Source organism: Leucopleurus acutus (genome assembly GCF_964270905.1).
Source record: "Leucopleurus acutus genome assembly, chromosome: 13".
Taxonomy (NCBI): domain Eukaryota; kingdom Metazoa; phylum Chordata; class Mammalia; order Artiodactyla; family Delphinidae; genus Leucopleurus; species Leucopleurus acutus.
The window spans coordinates 14042192-14062810 of NC_139155.1; the positions used below are offsets into that span (position 1 = coordinate 14042192).

General features: G+C 36.5%; 2 protein-coding genes across 5 annotated transcripts in view; one reads left to right on the forward strand and one right to left on the reverse strand.

Annotated features, from left to right (window-relative positions):
• RELCH (RAB11 binding and LisH domain, coiled-coil and HEAT repeat containing) overlaps nt 1-3552 on the reverse strand; it is a 121923-nt gene extending 118371 nt beyond the window's left edge. For all 3 annotated transcript variants that reach the window (XR_014326703.1, XM_082853356.1, XM_082853355.1), the window contains exon 1: nt 2809-3552. Coding sequence is in view for 2 of the 3 variants with exons in the window: in XM_082853356.1 (XP_082709482.1) it covers nt 2809-3328 (520 nt within the window). In the remaining variant the exon portion in view is untranslated. The remainder of the gene's footprint in view (nt 1-2808) is intronic.
• A 275-nt stretch (nt 3553-3827) lies between these two features.
• Nucleotides 3828-20619, forward strand: part of PIGN (phosphatidylinositol glycan anchor biosynthesis class N) — a 109413-nt gene continuing 92621 nt past the window's right edge. The window contains exons 1-6 of one of the 2 annotated variants that reach the window (XM_082852561.1): nt 3828-3965; nt 6097-6247; nt 13738-13986; nt 16022-16143; nt 16756-16854; nt 18534-18640. In XM_082852561.1, the coding sequence (XP_082708687.1) occupies nt 13766-13986; nt 16022-16143; nt 16756-16854; nt 18534-18640 (549 nt within the window). In that variant the 5' untranslated portion in view covers nt 3828-3965; nt 6097-6247; nt 13738-13765. The remainder of the gene's footprint in view (nt 3966-6096; nt 6248-13737; nt 13987-16021; nt 16144-16755; nt 16855-18533; nt 18641-20619) is intronic. The other variant, XM_082852562.1, reaches the window with a different exon arrangement.

The following is a 20619-nucleotide window of genomic DNA, read 5'->3' on the forward strand; positions in this document are numbered from 1 at the left end:
GAAGCCAGACAGAAAAGACTATATGCTCCGGAACTGCATTTATATGAAATGTTAAAATAGACAAAACTTAACTAAGGAAGTGGTTCTCAATTGGGGAAATTTTGCCCTCCCCTTCCTTGGACAGTGCTGGTGACATTTTTTATTGTCACAACTTAGGGAATGGGGTCGGGGTGGTTGCTACTGGTATCTAGCAGACAGAGAGGCCAGCAGTGCTGTTAAACATTCTAGAATGCAGAGGACACTAACACAACAAAGAATTATCAGGCCCAAAGTTTCGATAGTGCCTAGGCCAAGACTGGAAAATTGTGTTCTACAGTGGTCAGTGATGGTCTTCGGATACTGAATGCAAAGGAAAATGAAGGAGTTCTGGCGACAATAAAAATGTTTTGTATTTTATTTGTAGTAGTAATTTTTTTTCCAAAACTCATCACACTGTACACTTGAAATGGGCATATTTTATTGTATGGAATCTTACCTCAAAGTTGATGGTAAAAATTACAGTGTCTGTCAACTAATATAAAGCTATATAAAACAGTTTAAAACAATTTTTGCTTTCTAAATTATATGGATAGAAAAGACAGAAAAGGCAAGTACCACTGGTTGGATTATGGATAATTTTGATATTTTTTTCCCTGTTGCTCATTTGTTTTGTACTAACTTGAAAATACATTATCTAAAATATTTAATTATATATTTTTGAGTTATACCCAAAACAGGTCCAATTAAATGAGGATAATAGAAAAGCACAACTGCAGATGAATATTTGATTGTAGTTAAATTTTGATTTTTGATCACAGGACTTAAGTTATTTCAAGAAACTATAAAAATGTATAATGCAAAGGCATTTAGAAGTCAAATTTTACTCTAAAACACCTCTATAATATTTAGTCTAAATTATAAATATATTTGTATACGAAAGGTTTTAAGAGACATTTTCACTATAAACAGTGATATCACGCCATAATAAGGTAGGGTGAACAGGATAATAAATTCTTTTAAATTAAATAGAATAAAGTTATGAAGTAAGTAATAACCCATTTCATTATATTTATATAGTAGAAAAACACAGCAGATGCAATTTAATTATGTTCAACAACAGGCCAGGAACTGCACAAACTGTGAGGAATATAAAGATGACCCTCAAGAATTGACTATCTAATGGAGAAAAATGATACTGTTAACAAATCAAATACAAAAAGTGAAAAGCAACGGTTGAGGTTTGAAAATAGTACAATGAAAGAACCAAACAACCAAGCCTGGAGAGTGTGGGAAACATTTACAAAGATGACATTTGAGCTGGGTCTTGAGGAAGTAGTAAGAGCTTATCAGGTGAAAATCATTATTAGATAGTTCAAAAATCTGAAACCAAACAAAGAAAGCCAACTACCTAACAATTTTGTTACACTGCTCTTTGTTACATTTTATGGTCTTAAAGGTCAGCAATGAGAAAATCGTTTCCAGAAACGGAATATTATCCTATAATATTGAGCAAGGAAGTTACACCTGCTGAGAAAGTTCCATATTCAAGAGAGAAATATGCTCAGTATTTACCCTGATGGAAAGTGCACTCTTTGCACTTTCACTACATCTAAGTTAGGAAATATAAGTCTCTGGCACCATTTAAAAGTATAGACAGGGCTTCCCTGATGGCGCAGTGGTTGACAGTCCGCCTGCCGATGCAGGGGACACGGGTTTTTGCCCCGGTCCGGGAAGATCCCACATGCCGCGGAGCGGTTGGGCCCGTGAGCCATGGCCGCTGAGCCTGCGCGTCCGGAGCCTGTGCTCCGCAACGCGAGAGGCCACAGCAGTGAGAAGCCCGCGTACCGCAAAAAAAAAAAAAAAAAGTATAGACAAAAAATAATCAATTGGGTTACAGTTTTAAAACTGTACATTTAACATTTGTTAGTAAATTCCAGTTGGCCTCACATAACGCACAAAAACACCTCATACCATTAATAAGGGAAAAAATCTAAGATGCCTCTCAAAAGGGGTGGGTCCTAGGAATACAGTACACATCCTTGACAGCACGTTTTAAAGTCATAAGAAATGCTTATAAATATATGATGAAGTAAACGACTACTCTATACTGCTAACAATGATTATAACAAGGTAAAAAAGTTAATTCCTAACTTAGGCAGAGAAAAAAGCCTGTGAGGTGGTGAGACCAGCAGATACACTGCAGGCAGAACTTGCCTAGCCAGCTCCTTAGACTTCCTGTAATTTTGGAAACCTACTGAAATTAAGGAACAGAAATGGAATTAAACTGAATTTAAACAGAACAAATTTTATGCAACAGAAAACCTAATTTTTGAGTGAGCAAGTCATCCCAAAGACAAAGGGTCTTCAAGTGGATCTGATTTCGTGGAGAGAAATTTCCTATTCTTTTCTCTCTTGACTTTGAGTCAAATAATTACTGCGAACAATTTAAGGAACACTGTTTCCAGGCAGTGGTGATTCAGGGGATTGGAGAAAACGGAAAAAGGATTAAAGCGATAAACCAAGGTTGCAAGGGAGTCTTCTGGGGTCACGTAATAGCCAGTGAACTAGAAACGCTGGCTATTTAGTAGATCCCGACACCAAGAGTGGAGCCAGGAGCAGGTGCAAGTCCAGCCAAGAGCTGGAGGCAGGCAGGCAGAGAACAGTCACTGCCAGATCCTTTTGCTTCCACCGCAGAAGATCACCCCCCGCCCCAACTCTCTAACTAAAATGTTCCTCATACTCAGTATCCGCCCGGAAGTACCCCTCCCCACAACTACCCCTTGCAATCCCAACAGTCCAACCGGAGTGACAGGGCTGTTGTTCACTTACTGAGCTGTCCCCCACCCGACGTAGTACTCGGCTCCCGACCTCCTGCGCCTCCAACGCCGGCTGCTCCAGGGATCCCCGGCGCCCCTAACCCCGGCGGGGTCCCGCTCTGCCTCTCGAAGTTGCCGGGATTGGAGAAGTAATCGCGCAGCCGAGGGAGCTCGCGGCCACTCTCTAACAGCTCGGTGTGCAGCTCCAGGGCGGTCAGCAAGTATTGATCGCGCAACAACTGAGCCGCGATCGCATCAATTGACAATCGGGCCGGGGTCTCGCCAGTGCCCCCCAGGGCCACCGCAGCCGCCGACGCCTCCCCAGGGAGCCCTGGTCGTGCACTGCTCCCTAAGGCCACGGGATCCTGAGGCGATAGCGAGTCCGCAGAGCCAGGATCTAGGCCGACCCCGGAACTCAGCCGAAGTCCTGCCCGCCGCTCGTCGGTCCCTGAAACCTCGTCGTCGTCCTCGTCCGAATCGCTGAGGAATGGATTCACGCCGCCGCCACCACCTCCAGGCGCCATCGCCGCCATCTTATACTGTCAGGAGCGTGGGCGCCTCCCTGTCTGGCTCTGACAGGCCGCAGCCTGAATCCCCACTAAGCCTCAGCGGGCACTGGGCACCTTCAGGGCCCCGGATTGGCCACGTCCCGCCTCCTCACTTGGAGACCAGGCCCAGGCTCGGAGGCAAACGGTCTGGAAGCAGCACCACCCTCTGCCTCAGCCGCAGCTGCAGCAGCAGCCTGGCTCTGCAGGCGTCTTCCTGGTCCCCAGTCTCGCGAGAAATGGCGCGTGCCGTGCCCCCTCTCCCCGCCCCAGCCCCGCCCCCGCCCCGCCCGTTCTCCCCACTAGTGAGCAAAGATAGAGGGCCCCGCTCCACGCTCAAAGACAAAATTCCGCCCCCACTCCTTTTTGATTGGCCAAATGAGGTAGGGGGCGGGGACTGGAGTTACGGAGGGCTGACCCAAGAACTATCGCGAGAGCAGCTTCTGGACAGGTAAGTGTCAGCGGTGTTCCGTGGTTGAGGAGCGGTTATGACGGTGGTTTAGGAACATTCATTCTCTTGGATGTCCTTTCGGGAACAGAGGGGAACTCTGACCTCGAGCTGGGTCCCGCCTTCGCGGTGAGGAGGCCCCATTCCTGAGATCAGGCCTGACCTGTATAAGCCCAGGTAAAGTCCGGGACTAGTGGGGGAGAGGTGCGATGGCCCCGAAAGTGGCCTCACGCCCGCCGCCGAGCTGCTTCACTTTTCCTTAGCACGTTTCACTTTTTCTGCTGTGTGCCGCCAATTGATGGCATTTTCTCCGCATGTGTAGCAAGTGCCCAGGGCAAGGGCTGTAGTCAGAATGCGGCTTCCTTTCTCTTCCTTGCCTTCCCAGCCGTGTATCCGTTTGCCCTGGAGGCCTAGGAGAGCGCCTTCTCGCCACCGAGTTAGTAGTGATAGGGCAGGATGCCATAGGGTGGGGTGTGGGAGGTGGAGAGAGTAAATGGAAAATGGAACTCAGAGGTTTGGATTTGCGTGGATCAGAGAATACCCTGATAGCCTCGACTTCAGTAGCAAACTGTTAGAATCTCAGGATTTAATACACAGGGATGCTTCAAAATATCAAATGCAGTCCCTCAGTGGAGGGAAAAGTAAACTTAATCCTAGAGACGTTCAATGACCCGGATAAGTCAACTCCATCAATAAGTATTCAAAGAACTAAAGTCAGTTCTCTTATGTCCATAGCCATTCTTTCTCCACTATGCCTTGCAACATTTCTGACTTGTACATTTAGGCTGGAGTCAAGATACTGACTGTGGAACTGAGAAATTGTTTTCAAACTTGGCTGCTTTTGACAGTTTTGATATCCTTTATCAAATGTTAGCACAGTATACTAAGTTTGGACAGTATACAAAGTATACTTTGGACAGTATATATATATTGGACAGTATACAAATATGTTAGCACAGTATACAAAGTTTGCCACTTATGCACTTTTAGATTTCCCTGTCTTTCTGCATAGGTTCTTCCTTTAAGCACCAAAATAGAGGTGGCAATAATTATGTTATCAGGTAAGTTATGTTACATTGAAGCAGTGAAGTATATCCTTTAGGTCTGTGGAAAAATAAAAATATAGCGTTCTTATATAGCCTTAGGTCAGGTTATTGGTTTACATGTAAGTGTATACCAACAGTTAAATGTCGGCTTTAATTTCAGTTTACCCAGGCTCAGTAAACTACTTTTCATTTGAATGAGGCTTTGGGTTTTTCGTTTTATTTTTGGTAGAAGTTGTTTTTGATGTTATTAATACTAAGAATTCAAAGTATTTTTTATAGAACATTAGCTCCTAATGTTTGAATTCTAAATTTTTTTGTGTGTGAGCCATAATATATTGAAGAAAAGCATGGAAAAAAAGATCGTGGATCTTAGAAAAATAGTATCAAACTAGTCAATGCTGTTACATATTTCTTAGCTAAAAGGATTGCTGCTCCTTATTGAGTTTGCCAGAGAGACTGAAAATGGAACCAATTTCTGGAATGGAGGAATGGAAGGGATTAGGGACTGGCATGGAAAGGGCATGATTAGAAATGGGTTGTTTGTATAGTACAATATTTCCATCTCTGTAATGGGGAATTTTAGAAATCTTTTGTATTTAGGGTCCCTGCACTGAGGGTCTTCCCTTAGAGGATTGTGCTTATTAGGTTGAAGAGCCTAAAGTTCATATCCCAGTTCTGCCAATTGTTTACTGTGAGACTTTTATGGTTTTTTTTGTTTTTTTGCGGTACGTGGGCCTCTCACTGCGTGGCCTCTCCCGCCGTGGAGCACAGGCTCCAGACGCGCAGGCTCAGCGGCCATGGCCCACGGGCCCAGCCGCTCCACGGCACGCGGGATCCTCCCAGACCGGGACACGAACCCGCGCCCCCCGCATCGGCAGGCGGACCCTCAACCACTGCGCCACCAGGGAAGGAGAATTTTAAATAGTTACTTGACTTGACTAGTTACTTGACTTCTCTCAGCCCTCATCTGTCGAGGGGATGCTGAAAGTATATAGAATTAAGAATGTGCTTGTCACCGTACCTGGTACCTAGTACACAATAAATGTTATAGTCAGTTCTCAATTAATGTTATACTAGTATATGGAGAACATTTGACAGACTTTTAAAAATAAAGCAAAACAAACCCCTTGTCAATTGTTTAGTAGCTACAGCCAGAAAGAGTAATTAAGGTAGTAGGTCCCAAAGGGAATATCTTTAATTTAAGGTCTGATTTCTAAAATGAAAGTTGAAAATATCAATAGATTTAAAATATGTTTCCTCAGAGAGCTGTAAGGAGTTGGATGTAGAAGTCCTTCCATAATTGGCTTCCTATAACACGTCTGTAGTTTCCTGATTCTACTTCGTATCCTATAATCATGGACTTGTTTATGTGACCTTCCAAGCCCGTAACAAATCAACTGGCCAGTCTCCTCAGTAAGTACTTTTCTCTTCTGCAATACATAGAGGTTTACTTACCAATTTAAAATGTTTAAGAAATAGCACATACTAGAATATTAATAATTACTGATCTCTACTTTTAATAATTTGCTGTTAATATTGTTGAGAAATTTTCTTTCTACTTAGCAAGATCTGCATTAATTTGGTCTTTACAGCTAATGTTTCACTGAATAATATGGATAGTCATTGAAGTTTGTATCTTAGTGATGAAAATATAAAAGATCACCTTTTTCCAAGCACTTAAATCATTTTCATGTTTAAAAAATTATTTTTTGCTTTAGTAGTCTTAAAATAACCACAAGTAATATTTCAAATGCAAGTTTTTCATTGACTTAAAGTTTTATAAGTATCTAATTTTTTATACATTTTTATACATTCTAATTTTTTAACATTGTTTTTTAGCATGTGGTAAACATCCCACAGATATAAGCTAAATAACTTTTATTGATATATGGTTATGTGTATTTTAAAATTTTTAGTAATTATTCATTTATTTTGGTGGTTTCCAAATGATTCATCCATGACAAAGTTTTCTTTTTCACTAAATCTGAATAAAAAGTGATTTTTTAAAAACAGAAATATTAAGTAATAATATTGCTTAATTACATGTGCTTAGCAATAATAAAATAAGTAGTGTGTGAAGAATGATATTTTGGAATCACCGAAATTTTATGTATAGTAAATGACTTAAACATAAAAGTTGTTGTGGTTGTTTTTAAGTATCCTGAATCTTCACAGTTCATGCGTATGTTCTGGAGGAGGAATAAATAGAGAAACAAGGCAGCCTCTAGTGGCTATCCTGCATATTACATTTACCTTTGAAATGATAATTGTAAGTCATTTATTAGTCCTTAGTAAGTGCCCAGGACTGTGATGAGTGCTGGAGAAAGCCTGTCTTGCTGTCCTGGAATCAGCTTTAAATGATAGAGACAGACATTACTACAAATAGTCAGAGTCATAGCCATATAATTGTAAACTGAAGTAAAGGTTTTGGCTTCTGATTTGGACTGCATAGTCCCTGAGGAAGTGATGCTTGAGAGTGCAAGGTAGGGACTTGACTAGGATCCCACTGTCACTATATAACAGAGCTAGATTTTTATGTTGGCTGTTACAGCTTCAGGGTCAAAGTTCTCAAATACAATTTTTGTTTCACTACTTCAGTAAGGTTTTGGGTAGTGGAAAATTTGTATTATCCTTTGACACATAAACTTTGATACTTTATATAGAAGAGTTGTGTAATAACAATGGAGAAAAGAAAGAACATAAGTCCAGGGAGTTATTTGTAAATACAAATGAAAGTGAGAAGTGATATACATATTTCCTTATATATAAGCATGGAAAGGAGAGTACTCAGGTTTCCATGGTAAAGAGGAGTATTTAAATCAGTGTGAGCTTCTGTACATCTAGATATATACAGTATGTACTTTAGTTGTAAATGGAGTTTAAGATCTAACTGAAATGAATTAAGTACTTGAAAAATGACTTACTTTGCATAACTAAATATGATACCTGATAGATGGGGTCCTGAGCTAGATGACAAAAAAAGGATAAGTGAATAGAATATTATGGATAATTTTGGAATAATAAATTTGACAATTTGGGTGAAATGGACAAATGGACAAATTAAAAGATAAAACTACCAAAACTCACTCAACAAGTAGTAAATAATCATAACATCTCTCTGTATATGAAGAATTTATAGTTAAAAACCTTCCAACAAAGAAAACTCTGAGCCATTGGTTTCATTGGTGAATTCTGTTACACAAGAAAGGAAGAAATAATATAAATTCTACACAGCCTCTTCCAAAAAATAAAAGAGGTAACAGCACTTCCCAATGCATTGTCTGATACCAAAACCAGAGAAAAAAGAAAATTATAGTCTAATATCTCTAATAAATATTACTTTAAAATGCTAAATAGTATTTCAGGAAATAAAATCCAATAGTATATAGAAAGGATAATACTTAATGATCAAGTGGGGTTTATTCTGAGAGTGCAAGCTTGGTTTAACGTTTGAAATTCAATCAGCATAATTCACCACATTGGGAGACTAAAAGAGAAAAACGGAATGATCATGATCATCTCAATAGATGCAACAAAAGCATTTGACAAAATCCAGCATTCATTCACAGTTTAAAACTCTTTGCATATTGAGAGTAAAAGGGAACTTCTTTAACTTAAGAAAGGGAATCTACAAAACCTGGAAAACTGACAACTTTCACCCTAAGACTGGAAACAAGGCAAGGATTTCTGTTGTTATTACACCTATTCAACATTATACTAGAGGTCCTAGACAGTACAACAAGCGTGAGACATAAATAAAAAAGTATAGATTGCTAAGAAGTCCTTTTTTCACAGGTGACATAGTTATCTCTTTAGAAAATCAAAAGGTACCTACATAAAAGTTACTGTAACTAATAATTTTTCAGTGTTGCAGGATACAAAGTGAATGTATAAAAATCAGTGGTAATTTAAGAACTAACAAGGGGAAATTGAAATAAAAACTATCATTTACAATAATCAAAAAATGAAATATGTAGGGATGAATCACAGAGGCATGAGGAAACTTCTGAGGGTTATGGGTATGTTCACTATCTTGACTGTGATTATTATACACTTTAAATATATACAGCTTATTATAGGCCAATTATGCCTCAATAAAGCTATAAAAATGCTATAAAGAATATTATTAGGACACTTCAAAAATTTGGAGTATAGATGGTAGATTAGATAAAAATACTGATGTTGAGTGTACTGAAGTTGATAACGCTACTGTAGGTATATATGGGAGTATCATTATTCTCAGGAAATAAACAGTGAAGTATTTAGGGGTAAAGGGCCGTAGTGTATGTAACTTATCTTCACATGGTTCAGAAACAATATTATGCGACACACACACACCCCCAAACCTCCCACCCGCACACATGGGAGGGGTAAGTTAAAGAGGTGAGGCAGGGACCAGAGAGGCAAGAGGGAGAAAATGATAAAGCAAGTGGGAAAAATGTTAACGTTAGATGTATATGGCTAAGGGGTGTATGGATGTTCATACCACTATTGCAATTTTTCTCTGAATTTGGAATTGTTTGAAAATAAAAATGTTAAAAATCTATACTAAAGTGTTGTCATTTACAAAAATTCCTTAGGTGGGACACAAAATACAATCACCAAAAGAAAATTAATTGAACTTAATCAGAATTTCAAAGTACTGCTATTTGAAAAACGCTGTTTAAAAAGTGAAAAGGGCAAAAAAAGAGGATTAAAAAAAGTTCATTAAATGCATGAGAAGTTGCTCAACGTTATTGGTCATCAGGGAAAGGTAAATTAAAACCACAATAGGTTACCACTACACTCCCACTAACTAACTGTAATTGAATATACTCAAGAGTGGGGGGAACATTATAACAATATATAAGAAATTATAAAGCACATTATACTTACTATAAAAGTAAATTCTAAAATGACATTTATAGCCAAATTATAGATTGTCAATAAAATAAAGTTTTAAAACACTTAAAGACATTGCTTGTAGGTGTGTTAAACAGTTTAGAAAAAGTTTGGTAGTTCTTTTTATACGTTTAAACATCTGCTTACCATTTAACCCAGCAATTCTAATTCTGCATATTTATTCAAGAGAAATGAAAGCATATATTCACAAAGTCATTTACTGTTCATAGAAGCTTTATTTATAATAGCCCAAAACTGGAAACAATTCACATATCCATCAAGAGGTGAATAGGTAAACAATTTGTAGTATATCCATACAATGGATCCTTCTCGGTATTAAAAAGGAACAAACAACAGAATCACAGCCATGCATGAATCTCAAAAATGTAATACTGAATGAAAGCAGATACAGTAAAGTACATACTGCATGATTCCATCTCAATGACACTTCAGAATGCTAAAAATTAACCTTGCATCACAGAAGGCAGTGATTGCTTGTGGTCAGAGCTGTGGGGACAGGGTTTGACTGCAGAGGAACATGGGGGAACTTCTTGGAATGATAAGAATATTCTATATCTTGATTCTGGTGGTTGGTTATATGAGTGTATATATTGGTCAAAACTTATAAAATGTAAAATGCCCATTTTTGTATATAAATTATACTTTAATAAAGTTGATTGAAGAATTAAAAAATAGATGCCATTCATTAGAGTGCGTCAGAAAAAATTTAGTAAGACTATTGACCTTAGAATAATTAACTCTAAATAAGTGGAATGTATTATAACAAGAATCCTTATACTCAAACAAAAAACAATTGTATGAACTAGTGGTAATTTTTACTTAATAGGCATATATTTTAAAAATGGTTAAAAACATACATTAGTAGGTAACTTTTTGGATCTGAAAGAATTATCACAGGGCTCCTTGTTAGCATTGAAAAGTGGGCTACTAGATATTGTATTTTTGCATACATCTTTTGATTGCCTAATATCCCATATTTCTTCAAAGACTTTCCTTGCTTTGGCTGGGTTCTTTGCCCCGTTCTTTGTGGTCCTACTAAAACATGTGGTCATGCGTATTCAACACGGACATGTGGTCCATGTCTATTCACTTTTCAAATTCTGTTGCTGAGCATAATACTTGCAAAATAGTAGGTTTTGAATAAATGTTGTTGAAGTACGATTCATTTTAGCCAAAATTACTTTGCTATTCATTTTAATAAGTTCCTGAAAAAACATTGATTGAGCACCTACTTTCTCAGTAGGTAGGACATAACAGTGGTGAACAAGATATCAAGCCTTATGGGGCTTATATTCTAGCGGAAGAGAATCACTAAGTAAATTTCAACAATAAATACAGAGTGTGTCATTGTTTAAATCAGGTAAAATGAGGAAAGGGTCTTCTTTAGGGTGGTGTAGAAACCTTGAGGAGGCGACATTTGAGAAGATGGTGTGAAAAATAAGAAGGAGCCCGCCATGGGAAGAGCCAGCTGAAGAGCCCAGAGATAGTTCACTTGGAACTGAGCTGTTTCCCTGGATGCAAGACTTCCAGTGCCCAAAGCTGGGGGGCGGTGTGTCCCAGGCACAGCAGGGTGGTCCAGCTGCTCCACTGTGCTGTAGGCTCCAGCTCTTCTTGCTTTCACAAGGATTTTTAACTCCTGCAGTTACTCCACCTTTCTGTTGCAGCATTAATTTCTTTCTACATTTGAAATCATTCCTCAGCACACAGATCTAGTGTCTCCTAGCTGAGGAAAACCCTCTATTGGCCATACATCAATTTTCATTTAAGAAAAGAACTTTTCTTGAGACTTATCATTCTCCCAAAGAGCTGTACTCATCCCACTGTCTTTCCCTCCCTGACCTCCCATTTACTTTCAAGCAAGCACGTTCATGGGGCTTACCTCTCACTACTCTGTTGAAATTCCTCAGTAAGGTTAACAAGGACTTCAGTTTGCTGCCCTGCTCTTACTCCAGTCTTTAAGTGTATCTGATAAAGTTGATCACACCCTCCTCTCTTGAAACACTGATATTAATAATAATTTCCATGTTTGAAATCTTGTCCTTTAGAATATTCTGCTTAATGTCTCCTTTTTAATTCATCAAATTTAGTTTGTTGTACTGTGTGTATTTGAAGGAGGGCTTGTGAGATAAGCAAGAGAAATATATATTGCAAGAGTTTAATTAATTTATCATTAGGAGAATCAGTATTCAGCTGAAACAATTATTTCCATATATAGCATATCAAAGGCCTTAAAGATGTTCATAGCCTTTGATTGAGTGACTGTACTTATAGGCAGTATCTTAAGCACATAATGTGAAATGTCTGAAAAATTAACATAAAAATTATATATAAATTTAGATTAATCACATCGATACTTTTAATAGTAAAAATCTGCTTAACAATATGGGGGTGATCAGGAAAATTAAAATGCACCCATAGAATAGAGTTATGGTAATGGTAAATGATGTGTAAGAAAAGGTGGGGTTTTTTTTTTTTAAATAACAGAAATGTTAATGTATAATAAAGGAAAAAATCTATATAAAATTGTGAACCTCTATAAAAATGTAGATAGGATAAAAATTGTAAGAAACTGTGAACAGATTTTTCTTTAGGTAGTAGAACTGTAGGTAATTTTTCTATATTTCCAAACTTACCACAGTGATTTTATTTTTATAATCAGATTGCTATTATTAAGATGGGAGTTGCTATGTGGTCAAAGCTCATAAGGAAAATACATATTTATTCTGAGAGTGTTGCCTTAGATTGCAGAATAGCATCTACTCAGTAAGGGACTTTCATAATTTGTGGAGTATCTTTGATATTTAGTTGACTCTTGATTCTCCCAAGAAAAAAGTGGCCCATAATTTGACCATTTTCTCTATTTTATTTTATTATTTTATTATATGCTTGACTTTGATAAGGTTTTTTCCCCAATGTTTCAGTTTTTTTGCAGGATATTTTGCCACCCTTTCCTTTCATAATGTATAAGATGTATCTGTAATTAATTAACTCATGTTTAGTGTTTTTCAGCCAAGCGTCACTATCTGTAACTAATGCAGTTACATTACAAGGACAAGTTAGAGTACTTTGCTGTTATTTATAATCTGGGTAGAGATTCATCAACAAAAGCAAATTGTAGACTGGCTTGAAAAGCACTCCCCTGGACTCCGATTGATTTAGGCAGTTAATGGTATACTTTAAATGTGTTATTTAAATGTTACACATTGCTTAGTTTTCCTTCCCTAAGTATTTGTAAGCTCATCAGATTTGTGACTGTGTCACTTTGGTGGTCTCTGTAGTTCCCCAGCACACAATTATGCGCTTAATACGTGCACAGAACATTTTTACTGAATGAATGAATGTAACCCTCTGCTTTTTTGTATTGGTTCAGGGAACTAAAATAAAGTGTTCCCTTAATGAGTGTAAATATTCTGAAGCAAAGATGAAATTTAACTACTTTTTCCTTCCCCTACTAAATGGACAAAATGCATGTTGTCTGCTCAACTTGGTGATAGTCAAGAGAAGCTAAAACTGTCCTGAGCTGATAATCAAAAGTCAAAAAAAAAAAAAAAAGAAGCACAAATAGTTAAATAATGTTAAATTCTGAGAATATCAATGGTTGTCACATGGATAACCAAGACCACCATGAGTTATATTTTCTATCTTATACAGGATTTGACTTGACTGAACCCTAACTCATTTTAGGACTCATTTAATTCTTTCTTTGTTTTTTGATCCTATGTTAGTTTTTATGACCTTAGTATGCATTTAAGTTTATTATAAATAGTTTATTGGTGCTAATTACTTATGATACTTGAACTTTTTGCTTGAGTGTACTTTATCATATTTTATTTCTGTATTATCTCATTATTAAATAATGCTTGTTACCATCATAAATAAAGGTGAAGCTGTGTTATGTAATATTTTAAAATATACAATCTATATGTAGTCATCAAAATAAGTGCAAATATATATAATTGCACTAAGGCTTACCCAAATTTAATTTTGTTCCCTCTTTCCAGTTTTTCTTGAAGATTAGTTACACAGGATATGCTGCTGTACACTATTTTGGGATTGCTTATACATTTGGTGTTCTTCGCCTCTATCTTTGACATTTATTTTACATCTCCTTTGGTTCATGGAATGACTCCTCAGTTTACACCATTGCCTCCCCCAGCGAAAAGATTAGTGCTGTTTGTTGCTGATGGCCTGCGAGCAGATAAACTTTATGAATTAGATGAAAATGGAAATACTAGGGCACCATTTATTAGGTAAGCATGTCAACTGGTACAAAGACATCTCTGGAAAATGTCATGCTAATACTGTTTATCTCATGTTGGGTAGAGGAGTGATGTTGAGAAGGAGAATAGGGCACATATACATTGGGCTTTGCCATAGAGATTAGCAAGTTTATTTCCTTCTAGGAGTTATTTCTCTTATTGTGGAAGTTGATATCAGGTGAATCGAAATGAATGACCTTAGCTGCTTGGCCTAACTTGTCCTAATTTCTGAAACCTGGCTTACAACTCACTATATTGTCCTTTTCTTATTAATGACAAGCATAATTATTAGTGAATTGCCAAATACAAAGGTGTTTAACTAGAAAATATAGACTTCAACTCAAAATACATCTTCTATAAAATATATAAAGCCCTTCCAAGTCTATATCACTACATAATGTAATTTTTGGATTCTATTAAGTGGCTTTGAAAAGAAATGTTTAATTTTGGGGGCTTAGGAGACTCCTGCAATCAACTGTTCTTTTTCTGATTCTATGGCAAGCCCCTCAAAAGCCCTTCCTAATGCTGTTGTAGAGAGATTAAAACTCAAATTGAAGTGGAAATTTATCTAAAATCGTCTATCTTTCTCCTGCCCCTGTCATGATTTCTTTCTAACTCTTTACCCTATTTCAATTTTCCTTATAGTACTACTTAGCATGTGCAACTTCCACTAAGGCTGGGACTTTGTTTTATATACCACTTTATCTCTAGTTCCTAGAACATACAGGCAATTAATAAATATTTGTTGATGAATGAACCTGAATTCTATGTTGAATTTCCAGGAATAAATTTATGGTGCCTCAAAGAAATGCATAATATACTAAAGTATGCAAATAATTGAGCAATTCAGGGCAATAGGAAAATATGAGTAGGAAAATAAGATCAAGCCTGGGTTAAGTTCAGTACACAAAAATGTGTAACATAAATTTCTATGAATAGTTTAAAAATTGGGGTGATATATTTGGTTGAATTTCTTAGTTGTCGAAGAAAGGAGAGAAATATAGTTCACTGCAAAATTAATAAGATATAAAATATACTGGTTGTTAAGGCAAAGGCAAGGCTTTCTGGTACCACTTGCTTCTCCTTGGGGTGTTACATAGAAGGCAAAGGGCTCACAGTTGATGTTCCTTGTGTTGTATGCCATTCTAGCTTCTCCTAAACCTTTTTTTTTGAAAGGTTTTACTTGTTCCTCACTGTTTTTTAAAAAATATGATCTGATCAAAATGTTTTCCACGGAAGTATCCACATTTCTTTATACCTTCCTCTCTCTGAGTTCAGTTTCCATTACATAACTGAAGAAGTTAAAAAATATTTCTCCCTCAGCAGGTGGTTCAATGGTTTTTTAAGCCTTTTACTTTTTATGTATATATTTGACTAAAGTTGGTTTTATTATGAGATGTCAATATTAAAAGTACCTAAACCAGCACTTTTAGATACTTTTCTACAGAACATTTTGAGAGTTGAAAGTTTATCTTGAAAGTTGTTACCAGTGAATTAGTGTTTTATAACTTGTTGCTCTGCTGGCCTTTTACCTGCAACAGCATTACTGATAGTTTTGCATTTTCCCCCAAATTCTGCAAATCACTGTTAGACAACTTAAAGAATGTTGATACATTTTAGAAAAAGAAATTTTGGCCTGTTTTAATCTCAAATTTAGGTAGATAATTTAACCACCATCACACCTAATAAAATTTAACATTGACAAAATAATATTGTGTATATCAGTGATTTCTTATGTAACATACCATTTCAATACTTTGTGGCTTTAAACAATAATGGTGTATTTTGTCTTGTGATCCTGTACAGTGGTTGAGTGGTTCTTTGTCTCACCTGGGCTTTCTTGTGCTACTGAATCCAGCTGGTGGGAGGGATAGGACTGGGCTCAAGTGGGATCAGAAAGATTCCTTCTTAAATTTTGACTCACTCTTTTGACTGGATTCCTTCAGTAATAATCTTATTTTTCTAAAGCCTTAACAGAGCATTTGATCATAGTCTGTGTTAACTATTCATCTGTAACATCTTTTAGGAATATCATAATGCATGAAGGCAGCTGGGGGATATCTCACACACGTGTGCCAACTGAATCTCGGCCAGGCCATGTAGCCCTGATAGCAGGGTTTTATGAAGACGTCAGTGCAGTTGCCAAAGGTATTGTCTATTTAGATGATTTTATCACATGAAAAATTTATTGCAAAAATATTGCTTCTTTAACACTGAATCATGACACAAAGTGAAGTATGTTTTGAGATACTTTCCTTTTGGCCATGCTGCGTGGCATGTGGGATCTTAGTTCCCTGACCAGGGACCGAACCGATGTCCCCTGCAGTGGAAGCATGGAGTCTTAACCGCTGGACCACCAGGGAAGTCCCTGTTTTGAGATACTTTTGACAAGTATTTTAGCATGCCTAACTCACATAAACACAAACTGGGATTGACTCAAGAATTAAGCTTTAGCTTTTTATCATCCTGTGCTATTGATAGAATATGATTGGATGGATTCATGGATTTCCTAGATCTTAACACTCGAAAGGTCAAAAGTGATTCTATATTTTAGTAAGAAGTAAATTATCTATTGTAAGGTTTTTTTAAAAAATTGTAACATAATACATGTAACAAACTCCGTTATTAGTTTTGCATTTGTTCTGCAATTAATCCTCATTGTCATTATTTGAAAAATACTTCTTTAGGGGATATACTGATATTTCATCATGTATATATTACTTTTGTCATTGTTTGCTTTTTTTTCTCAATTACCTGAAGGATGGAAGGAAAATCCTGTAGAATTTGATTCTCTTATTAATGAAACCAGGCACACATGGTGCTGGGGGAGCCCAGACATCTTGGCTATGTTTGCCAAAGGTAAAAGTCATTGATTGTATTTCCTCAGCTACTAAATAGGCAAAAAATCAATATGGTAATTTAAAATATATACTATATTTTATTGATTTTGAAATACATGGTTTTGCATGTTTAACATCTCTGAAATAAGGGTGTATATTACAATAGATAGACATGTCAGTTTGATTTTTTTCCTTCTTAGTTGTACTTGAAATGTTGAATTATACAGTTTTTAATACCTTGGATTCAATGAAATGGTATATGTATGACTCTTAACATCTAACAGCTTTTTAATCTTGGGCAAGTTAGATAACTTCTTTGAAGTTCAGTTTTCTTTTCTGTAAAATGTGATGATGATAATAATTTCTATCTTCTAGGTTTGTTTTGGGGATTAAATAAGATAATTCATGTGAAACATTTAGCAAAATGCTTATTATGACGATGATAACTCCTCATTATGATGATGATGTAGATGTCTGGTTCATTTTACTTTGATAGATTATTACTAAGAAGTTAGTAGATAGTCACATAAAGATTTAAATGTTAATATTTATAACTTTTATTTGCATATATTCAGGGTCATGCCATTTGGATTTGTTGTATGTGTTGTATTTCTGCATGAATCTGCAAGTATTCGAACATCTCTTGATTAGAGAATTCATTTACATTATTTTCTAAAATCAGTTGGATTCCATTTGAATTTTATGTCATTAAATGCTTTTTAGTGAGAGCATTATGATCATTTCACCTAATGAAAAGGTTTACACTTAGTCAAGAATATAATATAATAATTGTAATTACTAAAGATTATTATATGTCTCAAAAGCAAAACAGATATTCAGAATTTTCTGTATGATAGTCACAGAACATTATTATGTACAGCAGGTCAAAAAACTCATACTGCTTGCCATTTACATACTCCCTTCTTTGGAAAGCAGTTAAGCTTTTTGGGGGACTGGTGGTAGTGAGGATGGATTAAGTTGCTATGGCTACCAAATTTACCTCCCTACTTCTGACTACAGTTGATAGGACAGGACGCCTGAATTGGAGATAATCGAATAAGAATGTTCCATTTTTTTATGGCAACCCACAGACCAACTCAGATCTTTACTTAGAATGTGGGAAGTAGAATGGCTGAACAGTAGAATAGTATCATTAGAGCTAAGCTGATATTATAAGAGATTTGTCATTATTTTGTTATATCTCTTACTTATGAGCTGTAAGAGCCTAACTCAGAAATTCACTAAGTTGATTAGATTCTTAATAAAATCCTACAAATATGTAAGATTAATATATTTGTTGACCCTTTCAAACTATTTGGCAATAAGCAATATTTATTCCCTTATACTGAGAAAAATGCACATATTTTATGAATAAAAGAATTGAAATATTTGAATTTTCTTCTTGGTTAGGGAATTTTGTAAAACAAATGATTTCATCTGTTTTAGATTGTACCATCCTTAGATGCACAAATTCTTTGAATAGTTTAATCCTTACAGGGAGACAAACTTTGGTGTTTACTTTTGTGCTGTCGTGTTTCATTAGCACTGTGACTTTGGCAAGTTAATTAACTCATTTGTAGTGTATCTGTAAAATTGGAATATATTACTGTGAGAACTAAAACAACAGCATATGTTATAGTATAAACTATGGTCCATGGCAGATCATTAAAAATATTTTTCTCCAAATTTCCTTTTCAGGTGCTAGTGGAAACCATGTTTTTGCACATAATTATGACGCTTACAGTGAGGATTTTGGTGCCCAGGATGCAACAAAACTGGATACCTGGGTTTTTGATAATGTGAAGGTACGTGCTATTGAGTGGCTAATCTACAGCACACGTATTTGTACCTAATGTACTAGAAACTGACTTGTTAGTAAATGCATCTTAGTTTTTTTTACTTGTTCTTTATTGTAGCATACTACTTTAAAAAGACTGGATTCTAGGAAACTACACATTCTACAATAACCAGTTAATAGAAGTTTAAAAAAAATAATTTAAAAAAGTTAACTCTGGGCTTCCCTGGTGGCGCAGTGGTTGAGAATCCGCCTGCCAATGCAGGGGACACGGGTTCAATCCCTGGTCTGGGAGGATCCCACATGCTGCGGAGCAGCTAGGCCCGTGTGCCACAACTACTGAGCCTGTGCTCCGGAGCTTGTGAGCCACAACTGCTGAGCCTGCATGCCACAACTACTGAAGCCCACGCACCTAGAGCCCGTGCTCTGCAATGAGAGAGGCCACTGCAATGGGAAGCCCGTGCACCGCAACGAAGAGTAGCTCCCACAACTGGAGGAAGCCCGTGCGCAGCAACAAAGGCCCAATGCAGTCAAAAATAAATTGATTAAATAAATAGATTTATTAAAAAAAAGTTAACTCTTAAATTCCGTGTTTCTGACAGTAAAATGAGCCCTTGGTTGGATTTAGGAAACCTGCATTTCTTTCCTAGTTTGCTGAATCATCCTAGGTAAACCTTCTTGATCTTTCTTTGACCACAGAACCAGTCTCTTACAAGTAGTGGGACCATGTGATTTGTTTGAAAGTCTTCTGAAAAATGCTGTTCAAATCTAATGCATTTATTGTAACATAAAGTAGATGTTTAAAAAAAATTGTACTTTAAAGAAAAATTAGATAAGCAAAAACAAATTCACAAGTTAATCATAATAAAATATTTGAATTTTGTTAAGATATCGAGTTTTTTGGACTATTTGTTAGTGACAGTCATCAGCTTCACCAGGAATCCAATAGAATTTATATTTTCAAAAACTGTGTAAAAATCTCAGCTGTGGATATTGGCTCACTCCTTTCTGTCAATCTATTCTTTCTCATCTCCAAATTATAACTCATAATTCATCTGTTATAAGAAGCATTCATTGATTGACCCTTAATGATTCTTCCTTTTACCAGTAGTGTCTTTGGACTGACATTGCAGACTTCTCCATAATGTAGTCATTTTTATTGTTTGTTTGTAAACAGTCAGTATGTGTCTGCATTTTTCTTTGTATTTACTTATCAGGAATTAAGTGCTCAATGTGTTCTTTGATAAACCCTATTTCTTTTATCAGAATATTTTTCCTTGTAGCTTTCTTTTTTCATTTCACATATGCTTTTGTCAAAAGGGAAGACCTTCAAGTTAAATAAAATCTCTTCAAAAAAATAATTAGCAATTTATTTTGCTATCACTTCTTAATATAGTTGACTTATATTAGTATCTGCTTAAAGGCCTTTGGCTTCTAATTTCATAAACATGCCAAAAATGTTCCAAAATCATGGATTTGATTCCTTGTGGATAGGCAGATATTGCTAATGACTGGCCTGATTTTATGCCTTTTTTACTTTACTTCAACACTGCTAGTTGGTGATATGATAGTGACCAGAAAAAAAATTTGCCTACAACTTCATAAGATATGATAGAGACATGTACATTAATCAATAACAAAAATATGAAATCATCAACAATGATTAGTAGTGTGAAGGAAAAATGCAGGGACTAAGAATATATCTTTAGAAAATTCTGATCTAAACTAAACAGTTAGAGGAAGACTTTCCTGAGAGTTTTGAGATAGTCTCTGGAGAAGTATACGAGACAAAGAAATGGATGGATCTGGATTGCATATAGAGAAGAGTATTTCAGGCCAACAGCGTTATGTAAACTTGGGCCCTGAAAGGAGAGCCAGCATAATGGATTTGGGGAACTGAGAAAAGGGGAGGTTAGCATGGCAGGAACACTTACTAGAGCACAGTCTGAGATCAGGCTAGAGAGGGAGTCAGGGGTCCAACCTGGACTT